A 20,407-nucleotide genomic window follows, 5' to 3' on the forward strand; every position below is an offset into this window, starting at 1 on the left:
ATTAGCCAATGAAAAACCAAGATTAACAAAGATGTTTTGTAACAACAGTAATTTTCCTATGCATTCAAGCATAAAATGTATACGGCCATGTGTTAATACCTAGGATAGAAAATCTGAACTTTCAAGAAGGGTACCTTCTTGAAAACCATATATTCTAGGCTTTATTATATGGAAAATAAAAATCATTAAATGCCAAAATACTTTATTTTGGATAATAAATTACATTTAAGGGGGGGAAAAGCCTAAAGATTAAAGATCTCTTTTATTTAAAATTAGCCACACCTGCAAAACATTAAAATAACAAACACTAAGAATGACTCGTCTTTAAGTCTATTTTCCTAAGTCCTATACGAAGCATTTCCTTTTTTCAAACAGAAAAAAGCCTCCAATCCTGTCTGTAAAACAATTACAATGATAAAACCAAACACCTCAGAGATCTCAAAATGTTGTGGTTATCAATATAAAGATTTATAACCAAATGTTTTCAAATTTCACTTTCAAAAAGGAAATGTTTACTGCTGTAATCCTTCTAGCCCATCATTACACAGAAGAATGGATTTGTGGATAAGTTACAATCATCGAAATTGAAACGCTACCCGTTGGTCCTGGAGGCTCTTGGCAATAACGTCCATCCTTATACAACAGTTCTGTTATCTGGTAAGACAGAAAATGCACGCATTGCAGCAAGAGAAGCAAACAAGAACAAATACAATCTGAAATTGAATTCTTGAAATAATAAAGCCTCTTCCCAGTAAGGTATTATTCTATATCACAGTAATTCAACACTACCCCCACCAGCCAAGGAAATTGTTTCGTTTTTAAATAATAGGTTTGTCTTTAAAAACAAAAACAAAACAAACCCATGTTGAAGGAAAACTACAATGTTTCATGAACTGTCACTAAGAAACCCTCCAAACAGGTTTATATATTTTGTTTATATATTGTTTATATATTGTTTTAAAGAAACAGGAAATAGTTTATAGGAATTATCAGCCAATATATTTCTCATTGTGTTGTTTTTGGTCTTATTGAAATTGGACCAGTTTCCTCCTTTCAAATGATGTATTACAGAAATAATAAAGTAAAACACACTGGACTGCTAAATAGTTTAATTTTTTTTTTTTAGTTTTTTCCCAATGACATTTTTCCAGGTATTTTAATGGCATTAAAACCAAAGGACTCAAAAGTTCTAATGTGCTTGTTCTCACAGATTCCTATCAGTTGATTGTACAAACACAACATTTATTCAACATTAATTCTGCTAGCAAAATTTTAACTGAAGAAATCCAAATATGTATTTTATGATGAAAATGACTACAAAACCTACAGTACTGACCTATAACTTTTGAACACAGTATTAGACTATACATCCTTGGGATAAAGACAGTAAGAACGGAAACAAACGGCTCTTTTCCAAAGTGACATAAGCTAGGAATTCTGAACTACTTTATGTCTATTCTACGACTGAACTTATTTGCTCTTAAGATAGTGCCTAGCATGTACTTACTTCTACTACTATTAATTTGCTAATATAGAAAATTGGGCAAAATTGACCATATCTCACTTCACTCCACCATGAAAATCATGCTGCAGTTAATGGCAATTCAAAGGATAGTTAAGGTAGAAAGTACTCAAAAACAAAGCAAAATGAAACAATTTTCATCTACAAACTGTTTTTTAACTAACAGACATGTATAGAAGGTAGGCAATACATTCTAGCAGAAGTTACAACCATACAGTAGATCCAAGATAGCTACATTTAATACCGAATTTTGAACAGAAACACATTTCATGAATAACCAATAAAACAATTTTCTTGTCAAAAAAACTCACTGCTAAATATAGATTTCATGATCATAAATTTTAACTGACTATACAGTTTGGCAGTATAATACGTGAAACAGAATTAAATGAAATTTAGATTTTTTAAGAATTTAGATTTTTAAAAATTGGGAATTCCAGTTAATAATGTACATTGATTTTATTTAGTTATGAATATTTCTTGCAATTCAGCATAAGGATAATTGTAGTTCCTGCACAAAGGTAGTTAACTTCTTTAAAAAATAGTAATTTAAAATTGATCTATATATCATTCACATATAGATACACAAATATGTATATGAATAATGTCTTAAATTAGTTATTAAATCTGTAAATCAAATGTCACTGCAATAATGTTAGCAGCTATCCTTCAAAAAAGCTGAAAACCTTACAAAGAATTTAGGACTAAGGATCACTTTGATAATAAATTTCATGCTCTACGAAGACAGTTTTAAAACTACTAATTTCAAAATTCTCAATTAATTAATTTATAACACATCATAAATTATGAAGCTATTACAACTTTTGCTCTTAATAGCTTTTTATATATCCTCTTTGGAATTGCAGTATTAAGAGGACTTACCTTGCTCCAAAGATTTACATCCATACACCTGCAGAGGGCAGTAAAGGATTAAAAATAAATACAGTGTTTATTAAACATTTTAAGTTGAAACATAGTAGCAATTATCATATGCAATGCATACAGATCAAAGCCATAAAATAAGTAAGTAAATAAATGTTTCCAAAGTTAAGTTGAATTTTTAGGACCAGTTAATTTAGAAAGGCTGGCTCTTATTTTGAACCAATAAAATAGATTATTTTGGACAAGAATCATTAAGAACCATCCCTAAATCTTTGGTTCCAAGTTTGATAGAGCAGGATACTTACATATTCTCAAAACATCTGCGTAGAGACTGCTTATTACTTGTAATGGAAAGATGGAAATTAAATAATGGAGAAATTGAACATCTTCACTAGGTGATCAAAATTAACAACACTAATGGGACACAAATAGACATTGTATGTTTTTTAGGCTTCATCCTTTGAGGACAGAATATCATTCTTGTGGTATGCCGGGCAGTAATGTATAACCTAAAGTTAATCAGGGGGAAGCATTCTAAGAGACATTCTATTAAAAACGGGCCTGTCGCCCCCCCAAAATGTTAATGTCATAAAAGATAAAAGCTGAAAAAGTGTTCCAGATTAGAGAAAATTAAAGACAAAAGACAACTGGGATGCCTGGGGGGCTCAGCGGTTGAGCATCTGCCTTCAGCTCAGGTCATGATCCTGGGGTCCTAGGATCAAGCCCTGTATAGGTCTCCCTGCTCCGTGGGGAGCCTGCTTCTCCCTCTCCCTTTACCTGCTGCTCCCCCATTTGTGCACTCCATAAAATAAATAAAATATTTTACAAAAATCTTAAAAAGAAAAAAGAATATCCTTGTTTTGCACAATTACATACTGCCATATTTAAAGGTAAATGGTCATGATACATACAGCCTTAGCTAAAGAGTTAAAAAAAACATCATTATCTTTACATGTGTATATATATATGGATTGATAGATGGAGAATAAATAATGATAATGTGGCCAAATGCTAAAAGTTAGTAAATGGGGCATATAAGAGTCCTCTGTGCTATTCTTGTAATTTTCTGTAAATCTGAAATTATTTCAAAGAAAGCAAAATGTATGGCTCACCAAAAGTTTTCGTATTTAAATGAAAAGCCATTTATAGAACAAGATAACCAGTGAACACTGGTCTTACACTATTTCTAAGCTTTGTAAATTTTATGTCTGTAAGTTCTATATATTTAAGATATATTTATTTTTATTTGAGAGAGTGCACACATGTGCATGGGAGTTGAGGAGGTGGGGGCAGAGAAAGAGGGAGAGAGAAACTGAAACAGATTCCAAGCAGAGCATGGAGCCCAATGAAGGGACTCCTGAGATCACAACCTAAGCTGAAACCAAGAGTCAAGAATTTGACTGCACCAACCAGGCGCACCGTCTAAGCTCTTTATATTTAAAGATGTCATCTACTATATTTAAAGATGTCATCTACTTTAAAAAGATTAATTATGTCTTAATAGTGTTTTATAATGTAAATGTAATTTAATTAAAACTTATAAAATATATTACATATATACATTTACATTGTAAAATGCCCATAAAAAATCAATAAGCCTTTTTAAATCTGTACCCTTAAAGGCTTTTTGAGGCCTTATAGGTCTTTTTAAACTTGAGGTTGGGCAGCTTTGAGTGGACTGAATTTTGGTACAGTGAGTTAACAAGGCACTTATTTTTATTTTGAAAACATATTCAGAATGGGGGTGCTTTACTGGGTCAGATCACTAAAGCAAGCAACTCTCGAGCTCAGTGTTTTAAGTTTGAGCCCCATGTTGGGTACAGAGATTAATATATAAATGGAAAACAAATTAGTGGGTGCCACAGGTTAGGGATAGGGTGGAAGAAGTGGTAGATTATAGGGGATGGTGCTGGTAGAGGGTATGTGCAGTGATGAAGTATTTCTTTATCCTCACTGCAGGGATGTTACAAAGTTATACATGTAATAAATGTGGGAACTACACACACATATTGTACCAATGTAAAATTCCTGATTTTGATAATGTATTACAGTTATATAATACGTAACCAGTGGGGGGGGGAGGACACAGAGGGCCTATGTGCTCTCCACCCATTTTTGCAACTTCTGTCATTCTATAATTATTTCAAACTAAAAAATACAAACATGTTCCATGTCCCTCTGGAATCCTCTTATGAGATCATCCTTCCCATTGATGCACATTAAGAAAAAACTTTGAAAAAGAAGATGGATTCTTATCTATAGGTTGGAAAAAAATGTTTATGAAGCCCTAGGTTTATTATAGTGTTTATTTTGATTTGGGAAAAATTCTTAAGAAATCAGTTAATAGAAGAAATGATAAACTGACCCAAAAACCATAGCTCAAGGCTGTAGCAGAAATCAATCTCTAAACTGTTACAAGTTTTCATCTCACCCATTTACTGACTACAGAGCAGCCTCCTCTACTTGACATTTCTATACGCAAAAATAAAAGAAAAACAGACTTTAAAAAATTTTTGTCAAATAGTAAGTGAAAAAGTGGGAACTCAAGAGATGAGGATAAAATGTTACACAGTGAACAATAAACTACAATAAAAGTCTATTATTAATTTTTAAAAAAATTAGGTATCTTTTTTGACCAGGTTAGAAATAGCTTTATTTTTATTTTTGAAAGATTTTATTTATTCATTCATGAGAGACACAGAAAGAGAGAGACATAGGCAGAGGAAGAAGCAAGCTGCCCATAGGGATCCTGATGTGGGACTCCATCCCAGGACCCCAGGATCATGGCATGAGCCAAAGGCAGACACTAAACCACTGAGCCACCCAGGTGCCCTAAAAACAGCTTTAATTCCAGGGAACTTTAAGCCTTGGTGCCTACCACATCTAAGGAATTGGGTGGGTGAGGGAAGGAGAAGGGAAATCAAGAGTTTGCGAACAAGGTGTCAATGCCCAAAAGTAAATAATATTAAGTGGCAAGACTTAAAGTGGTTTGTTAGCTTTCTGGTCATGGACCCCTTTGGGAAGCTGATGAATCCCTCTTCCCAATTACTGTTAATTTTATCAGGTGCAATATTATAGGGGTTATGTTGTTGTATTTAAAATAGGGCACCCCTGGTGGCGCAGCAGTTTAGCGTTGCCTGCAGCCCGGGGTCTGATCCTGGAGACCCGGGATCAAGTCCCGCGTCAGGCTCCCTGCATGGAGCCCGCTTCTCCCTCTGCCTGTGTCTCTGCCTCAGTGTCTCTCTCTCTCTGAATTAAAAAAAAAAAAAAAAAAACTTATTAAAAAAAAAAGTTCTGGGGGCACCTGGGTGGCTCAGTTGGTTAAGCGTCAACTCCTGATTTTGGCACAGGTCATGCATGATCTTAGGATAGTGAGATTGAGTTCCCCATCTGCTTGAGTTATCTCTCTCTCTCCCTCCCTCTGCCTCTCCTCCCTTCTCCCTCTCAAATGAATGAATGAATGAATGAATGAATGAATGAATTTTTAAAAAGGGGTGCCTGGGTGGCTCAGTCAAGCATCCAGCTCTTGGTTTTGGTTCAGGTCATGATCTCAGGGTTCAGAAATGGACCCGAGCTCAGCAGGGACTTACTTGAAGATTCATACCTTCTGCCCCTCCCCTAACTTGAAGTGCATGCTCTCTCTCAAATAAATAAACCTTTTTTAAAAAATTAAATAAGTTTTGAGATGTATACTAAAGTATTTATAGATAGAATATGACAAGAGATCTGTAATTTAAACAGTCCATCCTGGGGGAGAAGGGGGGCTAGGGGAGGAAAAAAATGAAACGAGATGGCCAAATCTTAACTGTTGAAGTTGGCTGGTGAATACTTTTGGGAGTTCTACTTTTGTAAATGAAAACTCCACAGTAAAACACAAACACCGTCTCTGGTTTAAAGTTTGAACCTCTACTCCAACTCTCAACATTAATAAGCTGGGCTTCCTTTCTAAGAAAAGCTACTTAATCATATCTTCCATTAAATATCAACTTACCTAAAATAAAAAATACTAAGACATTGAATTGTTCTCAAACCAACATTAAGTACCCAGTGAAGGCATGGAAGTAAAACTTCAAAACTGTTTATGTATCTAAAGTAACAGACAATGACTAAAAGCCCTACCTTGAATGTGAACCTTCAGGATAAACGGAACAGATTCCAAAAGAAAGTACAGAATCCTTTAAAACTAAGCTTTTGTAAAGAATAGTCAACACTTCGGGGATCCCTGGGTGGCGCAGCGGTTTGGCGCCTGCCTTTGGCCCAGGGCGGGATCCTGGAGACCCAGGATAGAATCCCACATCGGGCTCCCGGTGCGTGGAGCCTGCTTCTCCCTCTACCTGTGTCTCTGCCTCTCTCTCTCTCTCTCTGTGTGACTATCATAAATAAATAAAAATTTAAAATAAATAAATAAAATGTCTGCTTTAAAAAAAAAAAAAAAGAATAGTCAACACTTCTTCACTGCATGCTCACTCCTAAATCCAAAGCAATCTGACTTCTGTCCCCAAACTTCCACTGAAAGTACTCTCATTAAAATTACCACCAATTTCAACTCAAAATTCAACTAACACCTTCTGGTCCCCTTTGACTATTTTAAGATTTGTGTTGTTGATCATTCTCTGCCAATCTCCCACTGACACTACTCAATCTCTTTCAGAAATTCTCCTTCCCTTTACTTTTAAAACAATCCAGCATGTAGAGGTTTAAATTCCTTGTTTCACAGAAGAGAAAACAGAAAGGCTTAGTAGGGGCATAGGACTCTCTTGGTAGAGCATGTGACTCTTGATCTAGGGGTCATGAGTTTGAGCCCATGATGAACAAAAAGATTACTTAATAAAAAGAGAAGAAAAGGCTAAGTATGTGCACCTGAAATTTCAAAGGCACCCCAGAAGGTCCCACAAACTGTTCATCATCTATGCCTTACCTGCACCCTTTTCTCCCCTCTTTGAATAGCCACCATCAGTCTTTCCTTCATTACATTTATCTTTCAATGGCTCAGAGCCATGACTCAAAGTCCAAACCTCATGAGTTAGAATGAGATCATTCCTGAAGGGCCCCAGGCTACCATTTTTTGGCCTTATTTCTTCCCATTATTTCAGTTTCTGGGGCTACCATTTTACCAGTCTACCTTCAGGTCCCCAGATGCACGGTTCTGTCGGCCTCAATGCCTTTGCCTGGAACGCCCTTCCTTCACCCTGGACAAATTCTTACTCATCCCTTGATACTGAGCTCAGTGCTTTCTTTGCACATCTTGTCCTGACCCATCCACCCCTCCCTTAACCTTGGCAGAAGAGACAGTACCTTCTCCTCCACATGCACATAATTATCAAGACCAGTTTGCAGTTGCTTTCTTACTTTCTGATCTCCACCTATGAACAACTTGGCAAAAAGAAGTTTCCCGCTCATCCTTGACTTACCTATTATCTGTGGTCCCAGCCCCAGCACACACAAATAAGAGCTAATGTTTCTGAGCACTCACATTATAGTTCAGGAAGTACTTCCCCTCCACCTATAAAATGTCACAGGTGGGAGCCTCACTGGCTGATTGAAAAGAAGACCATACCATCTGGCATTTAACTTGGTGGATTCAATAGGGCTAATGTGAGAAACCTGATATATTGTTCAACATATGAAAAGCAGCACCATTACACAGTGGCATAAAGTCCCACTTTCCAAGTTCAGGTTATTGCCATGAGTCAGGGAATCCCTCCTTCTATCACAAGACTCTGTTGTGGCAAAAAAAGACTTAAATGCCTACATGTCAATTCTAAAGCACTTATCTTTATGGTATGTTATACCCCCAGTCAAGTTTTGAACTAGTTTCAGTAACATTTGCCTTTTAGAGGTGACTCAATATTTCTGGTGGTGGTGTTTTCAAAAACATATAGTATGTATACTGCTCTCTTTCTAATTTGAACTTTCTTCAGCTAGCACTATTGTTAGGAACAAAGTCTTACTCATACTTAATATCAGCTGCCTTGGATCTGACATAAGAATTTACTAACTTAATCAGTCAGATCCAAAATGCCCTTGAAAATATTCTTATAAATAGGCTTATTTAAAAAAAAGGTTTAGAAGCAAAAATTCCTTAATAATCTTAAATAATCTCACCCTAACTAAGCAGTATTGAATTTAAATACTATTCTATGGCGACTTTGCCAACATATGTTAACAGGCAATTTATAAATTGGAAAACTGGGGTGCCTGGGTGGCTCAGTCAGTTAAGCATCTGCCTTCATCTCAGATCATGATCCCAGAGTCCTGGGATCAAGCCCCACATTGGGTTCCCTGATCAGTGGGGAGTCTGCTTCTCCCTCTTTCTCTGCCCCTCTCATTGCTTGTGCTCGCTCTTGAGCTTCTCAAATAAATAAATAAAATATTTTAAAAAATAAATTGGAAAACTTCAGGAAGGCATATACTTGATTGGTAATTAATGCTCATATCTTGAGCTTATCAACTTACAGAAAGACTAGCTCACCACTCAAAGACTACTCTCAAAAGACATGAAGAAAAATAGTGTTGGTATTTCAAAAATATTGTAGGATAGCATTAAAAGTTAATCCGGGCCAAGAAGTTACAAAATACATGCTGGGAACTACTACCTTGTGGACTCTGAACCTAGCACTAAGAGACAGTTTACACTAAGGGTAGATAACTATTCCAAAACTGCATTCCGATAGTGAAATGCATATTCAAGTTTCCCTTAAGATTATCTAAAGTGACTATGATATCTCATTCAAGAGCTCTAAACTTCTTATATTTCAGATGACTATGACTTTTTTTAAGGAAGAACTAAGTGAATCTTAGATGTTAATCCTTACAGGAGTCTCAGACGGTTAATCTGAACTCTACTGGGAATGCTGATCAATACTCAGCTTTCTTCTACTCATTCAACCAATTCTAAAGTTGCTAGAGTACAACAGGACCGGGAGAAGCATGTGATAGGTGACTGCTTCAATAGTTGTACTGAATGTCCTGCAGAGGTTTTTTGTTTGTTTGTTTGTTTTTAAAGATTTAGTTATTTGAGAGAGGAAGGGAGAGGTAGGGTGGGAGAGGGAGAGAAACTCAAACTCCACTGAGTCCAGAGCCCAACCCAGGGCTCGACCTTACCACCCCGAGATTTTGACCTGAGCTGAAACTGAGTTGAAACCAAGAGTCTAACACTTAACTGATTGTGCCACTTTGGTGCCCCTTTGCAAAGAGATTTTATTTTTTTATTTTTATTTTTAAAGATTTTATTTATTTATTCATGAGAGACACACAGAGAAGAGAAGCAGAGACACAGGCAGAGGGAGAAGCAGGCTCCATGCAGGGAGCCAGCTGTGGGACTCAATCCCAGGACTCCAGGATCATGCCCTGGGCCGAAGGCAGACACCAAACCACTGAGCCAACCAGGGATCCCCGCAAAGGGATTTTAAAATACACACACTACTCATACTACTCAACTTAGCATTAACTAAAAGAAGACTACATTGTAATATTTAAGATACTGGATTGCAACAACACTGATTTTGTTCTGAATTTTTAAGTTTTAGGGGTGCAAAAGAAAGAAAAAAATCACCTCTAGTCAAAAATGCTTCAAAATATGCACATGTTCTTCTGATTAATACCAAATTACCACAGCCTGAAACTTTTCTATATCTACAATAAGAAAAATTCACCAACATAATATAATTTTAGAACCCACAGATTCAAATACTTTTCCCAGAGGGACTAGTTACAACTTGCTATAGCACACACTAACAGAGAGGAGAGACCCTGATAAAGAGCTCTGGAGACCTACAGCTCAGTCTTTCATTGAGTACTTATAATCACATGGGAGTGAGGCAACAATCTGAAGCCTAGGGAACTACCTGAGACCTTTCCAGAGACTGAAAAAAAGACAACTGCCAAAACCCACACAAGCATTAGACTAGCTCACATTCCCAATGATCTCAAAAATATATGGGCTAGGGGTGCTTGGCTGGCTTAGTCAGTGGAGCATGGGACTCTTGATCTCATGGTTGTGGGTTGGAGGCCCACACTGGGTATAAGAGATTACTTAAAAATAAAAAACCTTAAAGAAAAACAAAAAACAAAAACAAAACATGGGCTAACAGGCAGGATACTCAGAATGATACTGCTTCAATAGTGAGGCTGAATTAATTTAGTGGGAATAATTCTAGACTGAAGACCATTCTAATCCTGCCTAACAAAGCATAAAAGCAAGCACTAAGGGCAGCCCAGGTGGCTTGGCGGTTTAGCGCTGCCTTTGGTCCGAGGCCTGGTCCTGGGGACCCAGGATTGAGTCCTGTGTCGGGCTCCCTGCGTGCAGCCTGCTTCTCTCTCTCTCTCTCTCTCTCTCTCTCTCTCTCTCTGTGTGTGTGTCTCATGAATAAATAAATAAAATCTTTTTTTTATTATTTTTTTTTGTTTTATTTATTTATGATAGGCACACAGTGAGAGAGAGAGAGGCAGAGACACAGGCAGAGGGAGAAGCAGGCTCCATACACCGGGAGCCTGACGTGGGATTCGATCCCGGGTCTCCAGGATCGCGCCCTGGGCCAAAGGCAGGCGCCAAACCGCTGCGCCACCCAGGGATCCCAATAAATAAAATCTTAAAAAAAAAAAAGCAAGCACTAAGAAAACTATCATAAACTTAAAACATCAGAACAAAGCTCAAAAATATGTAAAGGAATAAAAAAAAAACAAAATCCATATTCAACAGAATGAATTCCACATCTGGCATCTAAATAGAAATTACAAACAAGCAGAAATGTATGATGTATAATGAGGCAAAAAAGACTAACCAATAAAAACAGACCAAGAAGTGACACAAATGATAGAATTAATAGACAAAGACATTAAAACTTCAATCAACAATATCTCCATATAGTCAAAAAGGAAGAAAAAAGCATAATAAGCATGTTAAGGAGACAGAGAAGATATATTTTTAAAAATCCAAACTGTATATCCAGAAATGAGAAATATCATGTTTGAGATTTAAATATATTCTAAATGTGTATCTACCTCAGCCAAGCCTCCACCTTGCACAAATTTGTCTACTTTCTCCAAAATAAAGGCCAAGTTCCTTTGTTATTTACCATATTTCAGTCTGATCTCAACCACCATCTCCAATCTCCACAATAAATACTTGCTGAATTAAAGGGAATGCCTAAACACAGAGGTAGAAAATAATGCCTCCGAATTAATTCAACAGCATTGATCATGTGCCAGGTATTAATCTAGGCACTGAAGATAGTGCAATAAACCAAACACAGAGCTTATGTTCTAATCATCCAAACAGCTGCCACAAAATCTGTCACAGAATAATAACAAAAAGATACACATGCCTTTATTAAGAGCCATTTACTTTTCCAAATTAGCACAACTTAGGTTGCCTAATTTCCCAGCCCACAACAAATCAAAAACAGCAAATTATTTAAGTGTGTGTAGGTTACTTACAGTAGATACACTGAAAGTTGTCAAGAGTGACAAGAAAAACTCTTACAGCAAAGAAGGGGACACAAAATTAAAAGCAGAAACAGAAAACACAGTAAGCAGATGCATATTTACCAGAGGGGCAAAGTATGCAGAGACATTAAAACATACTTTAATGATTAAGGCACTACAAGCTCAATGACTGATCAAGGTATATAATTGGAATGTACAATTTTTTTTTCCCATCACACTGCATCAACTTAATAGTCTAAGTACCTTGTTTAAGAAGCCAGGACATGTGAAATATAACAACTGCCATTTAAACAGACCAAAAAAATATGTTAGGTTAAAGAAGGAAACACGTATGACATGGAAGTTTATATGAAAAACCTTTTCAAGACATTTTTCGTAATCAACTGACATTGTTACTATGCTTCACTTCATTATAAATTATGGGTTCTGAACTATTTTTATGGGTTCTTTTTTTAAAATCTGGCTCTACTGGGTGTTATACAATACGTTGGCAAATTGAATGCAAATAAAATATTTAAAAATAAATAATCTGGCTCTATAGCATTTCTATACACTTAATTATGTATTCTGTATTTTTCAAACTTTAATTTTAAAGGCACAGTCCTTGGTTGGTTTATTTTTTAATGTAAAAAAATAACAAGACTAGACAAGACTATCACAGAAAAAAGTGGAACTGCACTGGTTAAAGAAAGGGCAGTAACACGGAATCCCACCTACCTGTTCTCTCTCTCCTTGCCTATAATGGAGGTTCTGGAGAAGTCTACAGAAAACCCTCATGCTCCCACCAATAAATAGACTAAAAATTACTGAATTAGTGTCAGAAGTCATTAACATTATAATACAGAAATGACAAAATTAGAAACTCATCATTTTCCAGCTACCGCTGCAAGCAACTGATTCAACAAGATTACCAATGGCTGCTAAAACCACTGAATGGGGATCCCTGGGTGGCTCAGCGGTTTAGCCCCTGCCTTTTGCCCAGGGCATGATCCTGGAGTCCCGGGATCAAGTCCCGTGTCGGGCTCCTTGCGTAGGGCCTGCTTCTCTCTGCCTCTCTCTCTTTCTCTCTGTCTCTCATGAATAAATAAATAAAATCTTTCAAAAAATAATAAAATAAAATAAAATAAAATAAAATAAAATAAAATAATAAAATAAAATAAAATAAAATAAAATAAAAAAATAAAAAAATAAAATAAAATAAAATAAAATAAAAATAAAGCCACTGAATGAAAGGTTCTGAGAAACAGGATAGACCCACTGTCACGAAGTTATCATCCCACAGACTTATTAATCACAAAGGGAGTGAAATTCCTTTGCAAGAGACATGGTGGCCACCACCATAACCAAGTGATCAAACTTAGCTGATGACACCAACTTTGCCTCTTTTGCTGCAGTAAGAAATGCCATCACCTATCAAGTATTCTTGCTAAAAGTATTCAAGCCGAGTCTGATATGAGGGAAAAAAATTAGATGACTACAAATCTATAGAGAAAGTAATGTGGACTCTTCAAAAAAGTCAATGTCATAAAGACAGAAAGAAGGTAGGGAAATTGTTCTGGATTAATAGAGACCGCAACCAAATGCAATGTATGTACTCACTGAATCTTCAATCAAAAAGTAAAATAACAACAACAACAACAAAAAAGGTAAAATAACTGTAAAAGAAGCTATTTTTAGAAGTGGAACAATCTAACTATTAACTATGTATAGTAGGTGACATTATCATATTGTTAATTTTTTATGATACTGGTATTGCCATTATATAGATCATGACCTTATTCTTATGAGAGAGAGCTGAAGGATTCAGTACGATGATACCAACAACTTCAAGTGGTACAGCAAAAAAAAAAAAAAAAAGTATATATGTGCTTGTGTATATATATTAGAAAATTAAGTGTTGAGAAAGCAAATATGGTAAATATCAAAAATAGTGAATCTACATAAATGGTATTTTATTATTCTTTCAACTAATTATGTTTGAAAATTTTCAACAAAACAAAATTGAGAGGGGGAAAAAAAGGTCATTAATATCCCCTGAGCACACAGAAGACAGTAGTATTACACTGACTAAAGTTACCTTGAAATTAAATACTCTAACCACCAAACATACATACAACTTTGTAACTCCAATCTGCCATTTTCAAACAGTGCTTTCTTCTTTGAAACACTTTTACCAAATCTGTGTGTATTTCTTAGAAAAGATGCTTTAAAAGCCTGCCTACACTCAAGTCAACTACGTAGGAGGAAGAATAACACAGATAAGTTATTTCAGGCAACTTATTAGAAGATTTGGAAGACAAGAATATCTAGATTTTCCTTATATAGCAGATCAGAAAAACAGGAGAAATCAGGCAAAGAACATTATAAAGTAATCATCTTACCTCCTAAAGCCTAGACTTAGACTGCCTCTTAAAGAAGAGGATGAGATAGGCAATGTATTTGATTCCACTGCAAAAGAAAGTGATCATCATTAAATTCCAGAGCAAACCCAAAAAACTTATTACCTTATTTGGAAACACATACCTTTTAATTTTCATTTTGGAAATTTTATTTCTAAAATGGCAATGTTCTCATACAAAATTAATTAAATAATGCAACAATACATATATGCAATATAAGTTATCCTTTAAAAACATTTTTACTTTATTATCATGAATATATACAACTAATGGATTTATAAATATTCTTTGGCATAAATGGTAATAACTAATCTACCAGCACACTGAATTAGTCTGGTACCAAATTGTATGTTACCAAACATACCAAAACTGTATGTTACCAGACAATGTAGCACTATGAAGGAAGATATTGTAACCCTATACCACTTCTGTCCTTTAAAGGAAAAAAGATGTTTCCTCATAGTAGCAGTGGGTTCTGCTGAACGTTCACACTTTGTCATTCCATTTTCTACTATGATCAATGACCTCGTTCATATAAGAGTGACAACTTAAAGCCATAATAAAATAAGTCTTTACCTCTGTGGTATAATTGATTCAAATTCACTCTTCATTTTTAAAGTATTTGTTTGCTCTACTATTCATTTTGCCATTTAACAATATACAACATTGTATGTTTCAATGCTGACACTAAGCTGATTTGCCTTAACACACAGGCCTGATTCTTCACTTAACTCTTACCACAACTAGGAAGGGCAAAAATCAAAGTAGGCATCTCCTGAATTTATTTTTCCCTGTCATTGTATTAAAATGGTACCATGTTATAAGTAATGGATTCAATCTTTTTACATGTAATGTGACTATTAAATAATCCAAGATGGACAGAATTAAAGAGGAGCTCACAGTATAAATTCTGAAAACAGAATTAGTACAGTTTAGAAAAGATTAAGACATACACGGTTAACTTAAAAAAAAACTTAAGGAAAAAACCATGGAAGATTCTAAGAGCATTTGCCCATTTCTCCTAAATATGAATAAAAAATCAACTTGCACACCTAAGAACTGTTTTAGACCAAGCGTTATATCCTTGAACAGAGAGTGTTTCTCAAAAGTTTTACGCAGCACTTGAAAATCTAAAAATCATTTTTTAAATGACAAGCATTCAGTCACTCAAGGAATTTTAAAGTAGACATAACTACATATCTTTCAGCAACCTTTAATACTGCTTGATCAAATTAATTTTCCATGCCTACAAACTCAAATAGGAAAATGTTTCCTACTACCAAACTGAATCAAGATAAGCCAGTACTCTTCTCTACTACCTGCCATTCCCTGTAATGTAGTAACCAAAAGTGACTACCTAGGATCTCTCTACATTGACTACAGCTATTAGAGAACTGCTCTTCAAAGACCTGTAAATCAAAGCAGGAGGGGAGGGCACTGATAGGAGTGGCTAAAATACTCTTTATTCCTAAAGTTCCTGGAATTTTTTCAAACTTCATAAACAACCTTTTAAAAAGTTATTTTTATACTACTCAAATTAGTATTTTACAGAATACTGTCAAATTTTTATTCCTTAAAAAGGTGACCAGAAACATCTCAGCAAGATGAAAGCTGCTGAAAAAAGCCATTCAGTTTCCGTAGCAACAAACAAGTCTGAAAAATCAAGGTTGACAAGGCAGTGGAACGGATGATATGATAAAGGGAAAAGGCAGCTCTCAGGTATGCACCTTGTGTACCCAGATTCTTCTGCTAATGCTTCTGTTTTCATCCTGTCACTAAGGCAAATCTATATATTATACTGAGTGGAAGGCAAAAATCAATACCCTCAGATAGCAGCCGGCATTCATACCCAACTTTTTTTTTTTTAAGATTTTATTTATTTATTCATGAAAGACACAGAGATAGAGAGGCACAGACACAGGCAGAGAGAGAAGCAGGCTCCATGCAGGGAGTCCAACGTGGGACTCAATCCCGGATCCCCAGGATCAGGCCCTGGGCTGAAGGCAGCGCTAAACCGCTGAGCCACCCAGGCTGCCCAATACCCAACCTTTAACTCAAATAAGTCACCATTTTTCATACTGAACACTTGCCTTTTTCTTATAATACTAAGATGAACTACTTTAAATACCAATAATAGGGGAGCCTGGTGATTCAGTCGGTTAAGCATTAGCCTTAGGCTCAGGTCATGATCCCAAGGTCCTAGGATCGCGCCCCGCATCAGGCTCCTAGCTCAGTGAGGAGTCTCCTCCTCCTTGCCACTCTGCCTACTTGTGCTCTTTCCTCTCTCTGACAAATAAATAAAATCTTTAAAAAAATTTTTAAAATACCAATAATATGGTTTTTACAATGCTTCCACCTATACAATTTGAATACACATCAATCCCAGCTTAACTTCTAACATTTTAGGGGTCTGGAAACTGATGTTTATGTGTTTTAGTTTTTAATGGTATCCTTTTCACAAGATTAGAAAAACAGGTAATGTGATAGACATGTTCAAAAATGAAGACTTTAAGCAAGGTCTTATTAGCACATTGTAACAGGGTGAAACAATAAGGTTAAAATCAGAATATCTTGGTTCTGGCTCAATCACTAACTTTGATCAAATCACTTAACCTCTCTGCGCCTTTCTTCATCTATCAGTGTAGGTAATTTTATTGACATGTGATGCATACTGTAAAGCATCATAGCATTTATACGCATTTAATAAACATCTGCAATGTTTTGGTTAATGAGGTCTAGAAGTGATGGGCTTCATTTAACAATAGCTATAATAGGCATTAGTTTAGAAAACACTTTCTGAAACAGTATCTCAAATGATTTTTTTTTTCACACCGACTCCTACAAGCTAGCTAAGAAACACTATCCCCGTTTCATGAAATTGAAGCAGAAAGACCTGTTCCAAGTCCCATAATTAGCAGTTTAATTATAAACAGAACTCAAGTCTTCTGGTACAAATCTACCACCATGTTATCCCCAAGCTCCTTTTAATTTTAAAATTATTTCCAAATTATCCACAAGTTCAAATCATAAACAGTCTTATCAGTCTGACTTAAGCAAAATACATAAAAAACATATAAAGATACCTTGACCTTCTCTAAGGTAGCTATCGAGGGCACCAACTACCCTACGTGCCCTTAGTAGTAACTGAAATCAATACCTGTCAAGTTTACTGCTAATGTTTCATACTTACAAAACGATAAAATATAGGCTAAGTTCCCGTTAACTGCTTCACTTCTCAATTCAGCTTGTGAAAATACAGTACTTTCAGGCAGACATCCATTTTCCTAGGGATAAAGCATATTTCAATAATACACTTTAGCTAAAAATATTTTGATATGCCATTCAAATTTCCCATTTTCCCATTTTTTTATATCACCACAGTCTTTGATAATCCTTCCTTTAAAAAAAATCATTTTTTAGAATATGTGAACTAACAGAACTTTTGCAAAAGCTATGAGATGGAGTTCCAACATTTCAAATTAAATGCTTATCTTCAAATTCAGATAATCAGTTACCCTTAGAAAGCCTTCCTTCTAGGAAGAGTTTACTACTGAAGGCACTAGGACAGTTCTCTCATTCATAACAAAATAAAAATTCAACACACTGATCTAAAATGATACTTTGGAACATATGGTAAGGTAAAGATCAAATTTAATTTACTTAACTCCAAATGGCTAGTCACATGTCCCAACATCATCACTTGTTAAGAACTGAAGTATCTGAGCCAAAATTCAGCTCCAATACATTACTGAATCACTGTATAATAGCACAACATTTCAAACCACCCAATCAGGAATAAGCAATAACCAAAAATAAATTATGGTATATCCATACAATTAAACAGCATGCAACCATAAAAAAATAATTGGTAGAATTACATGTGTAATAGAAAGTGCCAAGTGAAAAAAGTAGGTAGGTTGTGGAGAAGAATATATAGGAAAATTACTTTTGTTTAAATATATTTTTAACAGTAAAGTATGTATAGTACAGGCTCAAAATACTCTAAGTACTCAGGGAAGAGAAGTAAAGACACTCAAGACATAAACTCTGCCTTTAAGAGGATTGTAATTATGTAATTATTTCAATGAAAGAAAAAAACACTCCAGAAATATTAGAAAAACCTAGGCATTATGTGAATAACCATGTAGGAAACAGATCTTTTGAACAAAGTATTTCTTATTAAAAGTGTTTGGTGCTCTGCCATGTTGTTCCTAATTGTATAGCACTTTGTTGTGAAAGTGAAAGTGCAACCCTTGCTGATCCAATGCACTCTAAGTCAATTTCTTTCTATGCTCCTTCATAAATGATTCCCATTCTGATGGGAATAGGAAGTGCTAGGTAGGAAAATAATGCTGGAGTCAAACAAAAGAATATTTTTTTTTAAAAAAAAAGTAAGTATACTAAAGAGGATATTATGAAAATTCATATACAAATGAAAATAGTCAAAAAATGAAAACTGCAGTTACAATAGATTAAGGAGCATCTATTGTTTTATTTACATTTTTTCCTGATATTGGCCCATTGTCTTTCAACACACAAGAAAATTATTGCTTTGCCTTTCCAAGTTTTTTAAGTTTAACCATGATACTTACTTTACACTAACCAATATTTTTACAAAGCTTTAGAAAATTGTGCAATGACATTTTTAGTACTCTGCTTAATGAGTTTTTTTTTTTTTTTGGTTATCACTAAACAATTAGGGAGGAAAGAAATGTCTTTAATTATGAAATTAAAACCACACCTTCTTGTACTCACCTGCAAAACAGCACGAGCTGACTTCGCATTATTGAAGGATGGAAACACGTAATTTATGTATGTCTCCTGATCAGGACTTACTCCTATTTCATGCATTGCTTTGAGAACTTCAATTATACCTATAAGATTAAATTTCGAAGCACACAGATGAGATACTTGGAATAAATTAACAAAAGATCTGAAAGTTCAGTTCATTTACTTTCTGAATCATAATGTAGGAAAAACTACTCATTTTGTTAGTCTAAAAAGAGAAAGCAGAGGATCCCTGGGTGGCGCAGGGGTCTGGCGCCTGCCTTTGGCCCAGGGCGCGATCCTGGAGACCTGGGATCGAATCCCACGTCGGGCTCCCGGTGCATGGAGCCTGCTTCTCCCTCTGCCTGTGTCTCTGCCTCTCTCTCTCTGTGACTATCATAAAAAAAAAGAGAGAGAGAGAGAGAGAGAGAGAGAGAGAAAGCAGAAAAGCAACAGAACTGAGAAATAAGATGATAAATGAAAAAAGAAATTAATTCCTCCTTTCTTCATCTCTCTGTTAATTCAGCAGAAAGTGCTAAGGAAATATTCTAGAAATGGTAAGAAAATTTAAAACAATTGAGCAACATGCCTAATACCTCTGGCACCCAAATGAACAGAGGTCATAAAACATCACTGCTATTACAAAGCAGTAATAGATCGACACAATGAAATCGGACCAGAACAAACACTGCAGAGGGATGGGATGAGCAGAGGGGGGGTGAGAGGGGATCTGTCAAAGACAAAAGTGTTCTTAAACACTTATATAAAAAATCCCCTAATTGTTATTAACTTCTGATTTCATAGTTACAGGAATAAAAATAGATAAGGAACAACTGATTCTAAGAAAATTGTTTATCTCATTATAATTAAAACTGAAAATCTACTAAAGTGTTTGTTGCTTCTTTCTTCCACTCAAAAAAAGATCTTTTATTAACTTCTTAAAAGATAATTTCATGTTTTCCAAAGCTATAGTTAGGTTCAAATAGTGCAAACTGATTTCTTTTTATCAGACCAATTAATTTAGAAAATTATCAAACTACTCAGGTGTCACCCAATTTGACAGAGGCCACAGTTTAATAAGAGGACTTTTCTTTAAAACTCATTTCCTTAGTTTCATTACTTTCACATTAAAACTTCCCCTAGGGGTGCCTGGGTTGCTAAGTGAGTTAAGGGTCTGCCTTTGGCTCAGGTCACAATCCTAGCCCCACATGGGGTTCCCTGCTCAGTAGGGAGTCTGCTTCTCCCTCTCTCTCTGTCCCTCCTCCCATTTGTGCTTCTCTCTAATAAAACTTAAAAAAAAAAACTATCCCTAGAAGCCCCTAGTTTTACCCTATCACATCCTCTAGAGAAAGCTTACATTTCAATAAAATTTTTATGTAATATTCTCAAG

At 35.5% G+C, this 20,407-nt stretch overlaps 1 protein-coding gene across 4 annotated transcripts in view; it reads right to left on the bottom strand.

Annotated features, from left to right (window-relative positions):
- LRPPRC (leucine rich pentatricopeptide repeat containing) overlaps nucleotides 1–20,407 on the bottom strand; it is a 109,219-nt gene that overhangs the window by 57,523 nt on the left and 31,289 nt on the right. For all 4 annotated transcript variants that reach the window (XM_055328717.1, XM_055328716.1, XM_055328715.1 and 1 more), the window contains exons 12-16: nucleotides 19,006–19,124; nucleotides 17,441–17,534; nucleotides 14,233–14,299; nucleotides 2,405–2,432; nucleotides 597–654 (exon numbers count right to left, since the gene is read on the bottom strand). In XM_055328717.1, coding sequence (XP_055184692.1) covers nucleotides 597–654; nucleotides 2,405–2,432; nucleotides 14,233–14,299; nucleotides 17,441–17,534; nucleotides 19,006–19,124 — 366 coding nt within the window. The remainder of the gene's footprint in view (nucleotides 1–596; nucleotides 655–2,404; nucleotides 2,433–14,232; nucleotides 14,300–17,440; nucleotides 17,535–19,005; nucleotides 19,125–20,407) is intronic.

This window comes from Nyctereutes procyonoides, unplaced genomic scaffold (assembly GCF_905146905.1).
Source record: "Nyctereutes procyonoides isolate TBG_1078 unplaced genomic scaffold, NYPRO_anot_genome, whole genome shotgun sequence".
Classification (NCBI taxonomy): domain Eukaryota; kingdom Metazoa; phylum Chordata; class Mammalia; order Carnivora; family Canidae; genus Nyctereutes; species Nyctereutes procyonoides.